Source organism: Perca fluviatilis, chromosome 21 (assembly GCF_010015445.1).
Source record: "Perca fluviatilis chromosome 21, GENO_Pfluv_1.0, whole genome shotgun sequence".
Classification (NCBI taxonomy): Eukaryota; Metazoa; Chordata; class Actinopteri; order Perciformes; family Percidae; genus Perca; species Perca fluviatilis.
In genome coordinates this window covers 431,846-443,975 of record NC_053132.1, presented here as the reverse complement: position 1 = coordinate 443,975, position 12,130 = coordinate 431,846, and the positions used below count along the sequence as shown (strand labels likewise).

At 45.1% G+C, this 12,130-nt stretch overlaps 2 protein-coding genes across 5 annotated transcripts in view; one reads left to right on the top strand and one right to left on the bottom strand.

Annotated features, from left to right (window-relative positions):
* stxbp4 (syntaxin binding protein 4) overlaps window positions 1–12,130 on the top strand; it is a 78,758-nt gene that overhangs the window by 41,635 nt on the left and 24,993 nt on the right. For all 4 annotated transcript variants that reach the window (XM_039788811.1, XM_039788810.1, XM_039788812.1 and 1 more), the window contains exons 14-15: window positions 485–609; window positions 10,027–10,116. In XM_039788811.1, the coding sequence (XP_039644745.1) occupies window positions 485–609; window positions 10,027–10,116 (215 nt within the window). The remainder of the gene's footprint in view (window positions 1–484; window positions 610–10,026; window positions 10,117–12,130) is intronic.
* LOC120551392 lies at window positions 2,796–8,903 on the bottom strand. The gene is made up of 2 exons (XM_039788814.1): window positions 7,032–8,903; window positions 2,796–3,838 (listed from the first exon to the last, which is right to left on the bottom strand). Exons 1-2 carry the CDS (start codon window positions 8,095–8,097, stop codon window positions 3,705–3,707), a joined length of 1,200 nt encoding a protein of 399 aa, XP_039644748.1. The 5' UTR covers window positions 8,098–8,903; the 3' UTR covers window positions 2,796–3,704.

The window sequence follows — 12,130 nt, the reverse complement described above, 5'->3', positions numbered from 1 at the left end:
TGTTTGTCTGTTTGTGTGTGTGTGTGTGCGTGTTTGTCTGTCTGTCTGTGTGTGTTTGTCTGTGTGTGTTTGTGTGTGTGTCTGTGTGTATGTGTGTGTGTCTGTCTGTATGTGTGTGAGTGTTTGTCTGTCTGTAGGTGTGTATGTGTGTGTGTGTGTTTGTGTGTGTGTCTGTGTGTGTGTGTGTGTGTGTCTGTCTATGTGTGTGAGTGTGTGTGTTTGTCTGTCTGTGTGTGTGTGTTTGTCTGTCTGTAGGTGTGTATGTGTGTGTGTTTGTGTGTGTGTCTGTGTGTGTGTGTGTGTGTGTGTGTGTCTGTCTGTATGTGTGTGAGTGTGTGTGTTTGTCTGTCTGTATGTGTGTGTGTGTCTGTGTGTGTTTGTCTGTCTGTCTGTATGTGTGTGTCTGTCTGTCTGTGTGCATGTGTTTGTCGGTCTGTATGTGTGTGTGTGTGTGTATAACCTTGTGTGTGTTTCGTGTTTGCAGATTTCGAGAGCCAGATCAGGGAGCTGTTCAGGCCTCAGCTGGACGAGTTGGCCCTCACTCAGCCGGAGTCGAGGTTCACATCTGAAGAGCTGTCCAGTTTGTTGGAGTCGCCCACCAACACACCGGTAGGAGCTCACTGCAGATCTGCTGCTGGGTCACAACAACCCGTTTTCAAAGTTTTTAATATCAGAAATATGGGTTTCCAAATTGCCCAAAAAATAACATGGATGTACGATGTATAGAAGCCATTCAACATTTAAATTTTCAACTCAATTCAATTTTATTTATAGTATCAAATCATAACACGAATTATCTCAAGACACTTTACAGATAGAGTAGGTCTAGTCCACACTCTATAATTTACAAAGCACCAACAACTCCAACAATTACAGTAATTCCCTCAAGAGCAAGCAGTGGCGAGGAAAAACTCCCTCTTGGGAAGAAACCTGGGACAGACCCAGGCTCTTGGTAGGCGGTGTCTGACGGTGCCGGTTGGGGATGTGATGAACAGTGGCGATAATAGTCACATTAATAATGGAACAGTGACTTCAAAGGTAGTCGTAGTAGTTCATGTCATATCAGGGCGCTGCAGGGTGTTACAGGATGTAGCGTGGCCCAGCAGAGCATGGATGGACGTAGCAGGAAGCAACAGGGTTCAGCAGGAAGCAGCAGGGTTCAGCAGGAAGCTGCAGGGTTCAGCAGGAAGCAGCAGGGTTCAGCAGGAAGCGGCAGGGTTCAGCAGGAAGCAGCAGGGTTCAGCAGGAAGCAGTAGGGTTCAGCAGGAAGCAGCAGGGTTTAGCAGGAAGCTGCAGGGTTCAGCAGGAAGCTGCAGGGTTCAGCAGGAAGCTGCAGGGTTCAGCAGGAAGCAGCAGGGTTCAGCAGGAAGCAGCAGGGTTCAGCAGGAAGCAGCAGGGTTCAGCAGGAAGCTGCAGGGTTCAGCAGGAAGCTGCATGACATTGCAGGGCACCGCAGAGCTTAGCAGGGAGTGCAGCAGGACCACGACGACAGCTGGAACCAAGATCTTGGTGCCAACGTTCTCCAAGGAAATACGCTGGGGGAAAAAACTGGACTCCGGGGAGTGAACTCCCCAGAAGCTAGGATTAATAACAAGCATTTCTGGGACGGGATGCACACAAATGGTAATAGAAAGGGAGAGGAGAGAGCAGCTCAGTGTGTCAGAGGAAGGAAGTCTAGAACTATAACAGGTAACTAAGAGAGACAGGACATAAGGAGAGGTGCCTGTTCGGGCTTGGAACTCTCCCCTGCCGGATCGGGCTGTGCTGGCCTGCCTCCCTCTACTTTTGTTATATATTATTAATCTAACAATTATGAAGAGAAGCAGGTGGGCCAGTTAGGTGGACACTGCAACTCCTCACTCCCTAACCATAAGCTTTATCAAATAGGAGAGTTTTAAGTTCATTCTTGAATGAGGTGACAGTTTCTGCCCCCCGAACCCAGATTGGGAGCTGGTTCCATAGGAGAGGAGCCTGATAACTAAAGGCTCTGGCTCCCATTCTACTTGTAAACAGAAGTAATGATTCATTTTGGGTGTTTTATTGTTTAATTGTTTTCAAAACTGTGTCCTGACTAAACTTTGACAGTCTGTGATCCACCACAACATCCTCTGATCTTATCTCATTATTCTTTTTAAAGCTGAAAAAAAGTGACCAAAATAATCAAAAATAGTGACAAAAAAAACCATCAAAAACATCGCCAAAGGTGACACAAAATTGTTAAAAAAATGGAAAAATTAAAAAATTGGAAAAAGTGACACAAATTTTATATAAAAAAAAAGTGACAAAAAACTGAATAAAATCGACAAATGGCGTCAAGAAAAGTGCAGAAAAAGAACAATTTTTAATTTTTATTTTGACGACACGAGGGTTAACTGTGTCATCCTGTGATGTCATCCTGTGATGTAATGTGCTGCGGCTCAGAGTTGCATCGATATGGATGCTCTGACATCAATCTTTTGATGTGTGAACCGTCCAATCAACTGGCTGCAAAAGATTCTCTCACACAGTTTATTCTCAGTGTCAGAGAATAATCAATCCCAGCGTGAGAGGGAGAACTCTTCATGCTGCATAATGGCTCTCCATGAACACACAAACCAGAGACATCTATACTAAAGATAGCACCAGTGGTATAAAACGGTCCTCACTTCCTGTTTCCTAAAGGGGCGTGGCCTCGTTTGAACGTGTGGTGAACGTCATGTGGATGGATGAAAAGTTATATTTAAATGATTCATCGATATGTTCTTGTTACGGAGAGCGTTGGGAATCCGGACAAAAAAAGTCGCTAACACGATGGCTTAAGTTGCAAGACATGAAAGTGCTTTTATTTACAAAAAAAATGGTGAAACAATGCAGGACGTCCACGGCAAAAACCCATAAGAAACAAAAGAAATATATCTTTTTTTATACACTAGCAAAGCTCCCATCACCTGTCTGGATTGTAGCCACCCTCAGACTCCCCCCACGCTTAAGTGGCGAGAGGCTTATATGTGTTAAGCCCCTCCCACTAGAGCTACCAACTCTTAATTGCCTCAATTACCTTTCCAATACGTTACCATGTACATGAATCGAGAATGTCACTGCTAGTTTCTACAATAAACAAATACCCAAATAACTGATTATTCAACAAATCACTTATCTCACTTTGAAAGACATCAAAACTTACACACATTTCCAACTAGAACATTTATCTCACCTATGACCCAGACACATGGTTTCTCCCACCCTCAGCACACCTGTGTGTGATTGCTGTAGGCCCTATATGAGGCAGCACTTTGCTTCAGCTCTGGTTCAGACCCAGGGACTGGAGAGGAGAATGAGGTTGAGGTAATGGTTAAGTAACATGGTTTGTTGTAAATCAGAAATGACTGAAATAAATAAACTGGACTGACTAAACTAAACTGAAGTAATGTGGTATATTTGGTAACAGTGTTACTAAACGATATGTATGAAAGTGTGACTGCAAAGTAATTGTCTGGGTGCTTAGTGACCTAAGTTGGTTTACCATGTGCTGTCCAACCGTGACAGGGCCTTTGTCACATTACCACCCTCCTCTCCTGCAGCAAGGATGTTTGGCAGTCTAGACAGGTAGTCTGCTGTGATGTTTTCCTTGCCTGCCTTGTGCCGCACAAAGAATTTGAAAGGTTGCAGTTCCAGGTACCACCTTGTCACCCTGGCATTGCGGTCCTTCATTGTCTGGATCCAGGTCAGGGCTCTGTGGTCTGTTTGGAGGTCAAACTCCCGCCCAAGAAGGTAGTATCTGAGGCTGTCCAATGCCCACTTGATTGCCAGACACTCCTTCTCAATTGTGGAGTACCGGGTTTCACGAGGCAGGAGTTTCCTGCTCAGATACAACACTGGACGGTTCTTCACCTGGTTCTCCCTGAGCCAGCACTGCTCCGATGCCCACTCCGGTGCGGCCCACCTGCACAAGGAAGCGGCGTCCAAAGTCAGGGCTCTGCAACACCGGAGAAGAACACAATTTCTCCTTCAGAGCCTGAAAAGCGTTTTCACACTCCTCGCTCCATTCCACTGGATTACGGGCCAACTTGCAGGTGAGATTGGTCAGTGGGGTTGCCAGAGTGGCAAACTGGGGAATGAACCTTCGATACCAGCCCACTAGGCCAAGGAAAGACCTGACCTGAGTTTTGGTTCGGGGTCTTGGGCTGTTCCGGATGGCCTCAACTTTGTCCACCTGAGGCCGGACTTCGCCTCTCCCCAATAGATACCCCAGGTAACGAGTCTCCTGCTTGGCCCATTCACACTTCTGTAGGTTCAGGGTAAGCCCGGCTGCATTTATTGCACCGAGGACTCGGCGAATGTGCTCCAGATGCTCCTCCCAGGTCATGCTGAAGACTACCACATCATCCAGATAGGCGGCACTGCAGTCCTCACAACCTCGAAGCACTCTGTCCATAAGCCTCTGGAATGTTGCAGGAGCACCATGTAACCCAAAAGGCATCACTGTGAACTGAAAAAGACCAAGCGGGGTCCTAAATGCAGTGAGGGGCCGGGACCGGCTCTCCAGGGGGACCTGCCAATACCCCTTGCAGAGGTCTAACGTTGTGATGTAGTTGGCCCGCCCAATCCTCTCCAGCAGGTCCTCAATCCGGGGCATTGGGTAGGCGTCGAAGAATGAGATGGCATTTAGTTTCCGAAAGTCAATGCAAATGCGCAATGATCCATCTTTCTTGGGCACAATGACAATTGGGCTACTGCACTCACTTTCAGATGGCTCTATGACTCCCAGTTTCAACATTAAGTGGATCTCCTCCTTCAATGCTTCCACCAATCGTTCTGGTACCCGGTAGCATGCCTGCCGTACTGGAGTGTGGTCCGGTCGGACCAATGACATGCTGCAACACATCTGTGTGGCCTGGTTTCTGTGTGAACAACTGAGGACAAGTGTTGAATACAACTTGTAATTCCACTGGCTTCTTACCATCCAGATGAGAGAGATCCACATTACCGGGCTGTTTCCAGGCCTCCACTACACCTTCAGAGTCATCTTCTTCAGTCACCCGGCGGGCCAGCAGTGAGGTGATGGACGGAGGACTGCATCGTTCCTCCCAGGCTTTCAAGAGGTTCACATGATAGGTCTGCTTCTTTTTTCCCTTCTCTAGATGCAGGATCTCATATGTTGTAGGCCCCATCTTCCTTAAGACTTCAAATGGCCCCTGCCACTTGGTCAGCAGCTTGCTGGATGACGAGGGCAGGAGCAACAATACCTTTTGACCTGGTTTGAACTCTCGCGTATGCTTTCTGGTCATACCAAAGCTTCTGGGTCCTCTGGGCCTCCAGGAGCTTATGTCTGGCCCTCCTCCCGGTACTGCTCCAACCGGTCCCTCATTTGGAGGACATATTGCACAACACCTTTCCCTCATCAGCTTTATCAGTCACTTTCTCCTCCCAGTTCTGTTTCAGCAGATCCAAGGGGCCCTGGACTGGCCATCCATAAAGCAGCTCAAATGGTGAGAACCGTGGACCGCGGGGTACTTCTCTGTAGGCAAAAAGCAGAAAGGGTAACCACTTATCCCAGTCTTTCCCTGTATCAGATACAAACTTTCTGAGCATCCTCTTCAGGGTTTGGTTAAACCTTTCAACCAAACCATCCGTCTCTGGATGATACGGAGAGGTCCGGATTGCAGTAATGCCCAACTCCTTATGCAGCCGTTTCATCAAGTTGGATGTAAAGTTGGTTCCCTGGTCGGTCAAGATCTCTTCCGGGATGCCTACCCGAGAAAACAGCTGGACAAGAGCACTGATCAGTTTTGGAGTGGTTACAGACCGAAGAGGAAAAGCTTCAGGGAAACGAGTAGCATAATCACATACAACAAGAATGTATTGATATCCAGCTGAGCTTTTTTCTAGGGGCCCCACAATGTCCATTGCAATCCTCCTAAATGGTGTGGTAATCACAGGCATGGCTTGGAGTGGTGCTCTGTCGGATTTACGGACAGCACTGGTTTTCTGACACTCTGGGCATGTTTTGCAATACGTCTGCACATCAGTATACATTGAAGGCCAAAAGAACCGAGAGGCCAACCTGAGATATGTCTTATAGTGTGCTAAGTGTCCTGCCCATGGAATGGTGTGTGCAAGGTGTAGTACTAATGATCTGCATTTACCTGGTACCACTAACCTCCTGCTACCTGGCTCCTCCCCCTCATAAAGGATGTCATTGTGCAGAACATACATTGCACCACCCACTTGGGCCGTGTGATTAGCAGAGTTCAGAACCTTGGTAAACACAGACCTTAAGACAGGATCAGACTGTTGTAACACAGCGACGTTCTCTGGCACCTCCCACTTAAGATCTGATAAGTCACTTTCAGGCATTTCACAAGTCACAGGTGTACCAGCATGTTTCTCTAAACGTCGTTGCCGACGTGTCTTTCTGGGCCCTTTGGTTCCAGCCTTGCACAGACTACCACATAAGTCTGGCAGAGGCTGTAGCCCAGACAGAGCTTTGGTTTTTGCCTGAGACCTTGTCATGACAAAACAAGAGACATGCATTTTTGGTTCTGACAGAGGTTCATTAGCTCTAGCAAGACTGTTACCTTTGCTTAGGAGGTCATATAACACAGGCAAATCCCTCCCCAAAAGCATCTCCACTGGTAAGTTCTCCACCACCCCCACTGTCATCAGATACTTTTGCCCATCCACCTCAACTATCAGTTCTACCTGTGGCTCTGGCTTACAGTCACCATGTACACATAACACCTCTGTCTGCTGACTGTAGTCAATAGTACACGGCACGTATCTTTTTCTTATGAATGACATAGAACTTCCAGAGTCAAGGAGAGCAGTTACAGGCTTGCCATTAATTTTAACTGGAACAGATCTAGATTCCCCTTCCTTGTCCTGGTGATCACTCTGGTCACTCTTTCTAGGCACATAACATAGTCCAGTCACTTTTGGTTTCTTCAGGGGGCAAACAGATGCCTTGTGTCCCTGCTGTTGACAATGATAGCACACTAAAGTCTTAATTGCTGAATAAGCAGTCTGTCCCTTAACATTCACCCCACGATTACCTTCAAAGTTGTCTCGATGGCCGATGTTCTCCCTGGTATCCCCTCGTGTTGGACGTGATGTGGCTCCCCTCCGAGCATTCAGGAACTTTAGGGCCAATTTTGCTGCCGTCAGACCATCTTCCGGTTCATGCTCCCTCACCCACATCCTGATGTCTGGAGGAAACACCTGCAGGAGCTGCTCCAGAATGATGGTCTCTCCTAACTGGTCCTTATTCTTTCGTTCAGGCCTCACCCAGCGACGGTAGAGGCCTCTCAGTCGATGGTATGTCTCAGTCGGTGTCTCCCCAGGTGGTGTTGACGTTGCTCGGAACCGTTGTCGATAGGTTTCGGGGGAGATGTCAAATTTGACCAACAGTGCCTCCCTCAGGTCTGGGTAGCAGTTGGAACGATCTTCATCCATGGCTGTGTAGGCCTCCAGGGCTTTCCCGGTCAACAGGGGGATTAATCTATAGGCCCACTCCTCCTTTGGCCACTGCCATGTTCTTGCCATACGTTCAAAACGTAAAAGGTAATTTTCAATGTCCTCACCATGTTGATACACTGGCATCTTAGGCTCCTTACGCTGGACTGCTGATGGACCCACAGCAGGATTACCCAGCCTGCTTGGGGAAGAAGTCAATGATTGCCCAAAGGCAGTATTGTCTGGTGGGCCTTCCCTTCTGGGGCGCGGAGTTGGAAGTTCCAGTCTAGGGCTAGGGCTCCCACCCTCTGTTGCGGCGGAAGGCCCGACTGGGGATGTCTGTAAAACAGGTAAACGGGAAGCCTCCAGTGAGCCCCGTAGGCCTCGAAGCTCCTCCTGGAGGATATCATCCCTCCTCTGCTGAGCGGCTAAAAATTCCCTGAAAAGATGTATTACTTCAGTGTTCGAGGGACTCCCTTCCAGCTCTTGCCCGGACTTCAGCCGCCTAGTTTTTGGTTTTGCCCTTTGTGACTCAAAACCAGGCAGTTCTTCCTCTGACGTCACTGCTGTCTCCCAGTCATCTTCCTGCTCCATCTCAGGCTTCGTCCATTGTGACCTTAATCCCGGTCGTTTTTTAAAAGCACGGTCGGTTTTGCGACTGGCCATCCCACTTCTGACACCATATGTTACGGAGAGCGTTGGGAATCCGGACAAAAAAAGTCGCTAACACGATGGCTTAAGTTGCAAGACATGAAAGTGCTTTTATTTACAAAAAAAATGGTGAAACAATGCAGGACGTCCACGGCAAAAACCCATAAGAAACAAAAGAAATATATCTTTTTTTATACACTAGCAAAGCTCCCATCACCTGTCTGGATTGTAGCCACCCTCAGACTCCCCCCACGCTTAAGTGGCGAGAGGCTTATATGTGTTAAGCCCCTCCCACTAGAGCTACCAACTCTTAATTGCCTCAATTACCTTTCCAATACGTTACCATGTACATGAATCGAGAATGTCACTGCTAGTTTCTACAATAAACAAATACCCAAATAACTGATTATTCAACAAATCACTTATCTCACTTTGAAAGACATCAAAACTTACACACATTTCCAACTAGAACATTTATCTCACCTATGACCCAGACACATGGTTTCTCCCACCCTCAGCACACCTGTGTGTGATTGCTGTAGGCCCTATATGAGGCAGCACTTTGCTTCAGCTCTGGTTCAGACCCAGGGACTGGAGAGGAGAATGAGGTTGAGGTAATGGTTAAGTAACATGGTTTGTTGTAAATCAGAAATGACTGAAATAAATAAACTGGACTGACTAAACTAAACTGAAGTAATGTGGTATATTTGGTAACAGTGTTACTAAACGATATGTATGAAAGTGTGACTGCAAAGTAATTGTCTGGGTGCTTAGTGACCTAAGTTGGTTTACCATGTGCTGTCCAACCGTGACAGGGCCTTTGTCACAGTTCTGTTGCTAATGTTAGATATTAACACAGCTAAAAGACATATTTAGCATCACGGAGATTAGTTTTGTTGGCTGACGTTAGCTTCTCTGTGTCGCCAGATGTTTTAGGGCTTCATACAACGTTTTTTTATGCTTTCTTTATGGTTTTTCCCAAAAATAATCTGACATATTTGGTGCTTTTCCAACCTTTTAGAAAAATAAATCTCTAGTTTCAGTTAATTTTTAACATTTTTTCCAATGTTTAGTTTTTTTCTGAAGTATTTTTCAACATTTTTGGCGCTTTCTATATCAGAACTATGACAATAGAACATTGAATAAAAGTGACAAATGTTGGAAAAAGCTACAAAAACGCAGGAAAGAAATCAAAAAAAAAAAACACATCAAAAACATCACCAAAGGCGACAAAAACTTGTTTAAAAAAGTGACAAAAAAACTGGAAAAAAGTGACAAAATAGACATCAGAAAAAGCGACAAAGACATTGTTAAAAATTTGACAAAAACAAAATAAAAAAGTGACCAAAAAATATGGAAAAAATACGGAAAAAAACATCAAAAAACAACACCAAAGGTGAGAACACTTCTTAACAAAAGTGAGAAAAAAAATTGGAAAGAAGTGAAAAAATCATCGGAAAAAGCGACAAAAAAATTGGAATAAACTTGCCGGATGGATACTCCTCTCGGCTGCTACTGCGCGAGATCCCGCGAGATCACGCGAGATCACGCGAGATCACGCACAGAGCACATCTACAACACAACATCTCATCTGCTTTTAAACAGCTGCCAGGATATATCCAACTGTGTGGCATCTTGTCCTGTCACCTCAAGCTGCAGTAGCTGCTTCTGCTGTTCACTCGCTTCTTGATTCTTCTTTACCAATAGTCTCTTCCGGCAATAGATGTTGTGCTCTGTGCGTGATCTTTTGTCACTTTTTTTCACTTTTCACTTTTTTTTTGGTTGATTTGGTTGTAAGGAACCCATATTTCTGATATAAAAAAACTTTAAAAACAGGTCAAATTTGACCCAGAGACAACACAAGGGTTAATAGATGAAATGCACCCTGAGGTTCTGACTGTCTGACTGACTTTCTGATTTTCTGATTGGTTGGATGCTCTGCAGGCGTCTCTGTCGGACTCTGAGGATTTGGAGGAGATGGAGCGACTGAGGAAGGAACACATCGAGGCTCTGAGGGAGATCAAGAGGCTGCAGGTAACTTACTACACACCTGTAGAACTCATTACACACCTGGAGAACCTATTACACACCTGGAGAACCTATTACACACCTGGAGAACCTATTACACACCTGGAGAACTTATTACACGCATGGAGAACTTATTACAGACCTGTAGAACTTATTACACACCTGGAGAACTCATTACACACCTGTAGAACTCATTACACACCTGGAGAACCTATTACACACCTGGAGAACTTATTACACGCATGGAGAACTTATTACACACCTGTAGAACTTACTACATACCTGTAGACCTTATTACACACCTGTAGAACTCATTACACGCATGGAGAACTTATTACACACCTGGAGAACTTAATACACACCTGGAGAACTCATTACACACCTGTAGACCTTATGACACACCTGTATAACTCATTACACACATGTAGACCTTATTACACACCTGTAGAACTCATTACACGCATGGAGAACTTATTACACACCTGGAGAACTTATTACACACCTGTAGAACTCATTACACACATGTAGACCTTATGACACACCTGTATAACTCATTACACACCTGTAGAACTCATTACACACATGGAGAACTTATTACACACCTGGAGAACTTATTACACACCTGGAGAACTCATTACACACCTGTAGACCTTATTACAGACCTGTAGAACTCATTACACACCTGTAGACCTTATTACACACCTGTAGAACTCATTACACACCTGTAGAACTCATTACACACCTGTAGAACTCATTACACACCTGTAGAACCTATTACACACCTGTAGAACCTATTACACACCTGTAGAACTCATTACACACCTGTATAACTCATTACACACCTGTAGAACTCATTACACGCATGGAGAACTTATTACACACCTGGAGAACTTATTACACACCTGGAGAACTCATTACACACCTGTAGACCTTATTACAGACCTGTAGAACTCATTACACACCTGTAGACCTTATTACACACCTGTAGACCTTATTACACACCTGTAGAACTCATTACACACCTGTAGAACTCATTACACACCTGTAGAACTCATTACACACCTGTAGAACCTATTACACACCTGTACATTACTCACCACACACTATGTATACTATTACACACCTGTAGAACTCATTGCAGATGGAGAACTTATTACACACCTGGAGAACTTATTACACACCTGGAGAACTCATTACACACCTGTAGACCTTATTACAGACCTGTAGAACTCATTACACACCTGTAGAACTCATTACACACCTGTAGAACTCATTACACACCTGTAGAACCTATTACACACCTGTAGAACTCATTACACACCTGTAGAACTCATTACATACCTGTAGAACTTACTACACACCTGTAGAATCTATTACACACATGTAGAACTTATTACACACCTGGAGAACTCATTACACACCTGTAGAACTCATTACACACCTGTAGAACTTACTACACACCTGGAGAACCTATTACACACCTGTAGACCTCTTTAGACACCTGGAGAACCATAACACACCTGTAGAACTCATTACACACCTGTAGAACTTACTACACACCTGGATAACCTACTACACACCTGGAGAACCTATTACATACCTGTAGAATCTATTACACACATGTAGAACTTATTACACACCTGGAGAACTCATTACACACATGTAGAACTCATTACACACCTGTAGAACTTACTACACACCTGGAGAACCTATTACACACCTGTAGACCTCATTAGACGCCTGGAGAACTCATAACACACATGTAGAACTCATTACACACCTTTACAACTTATTACACACCTGGAGAACCTATTATACACCTGTAGAATCTATTAAACACCTGTAGAACTTATTACACACCTGGAGAACTCATTACACACCTGTAGAACTCATTACACACCTGTAGACCTTATTACACACCTGTAGACCTTATTACACACCTGTAGAACTCATTACACACCTGTAGAACTCATTACACACCTGTAGAACTCATTACACACCTGTATAACTCATTACACAC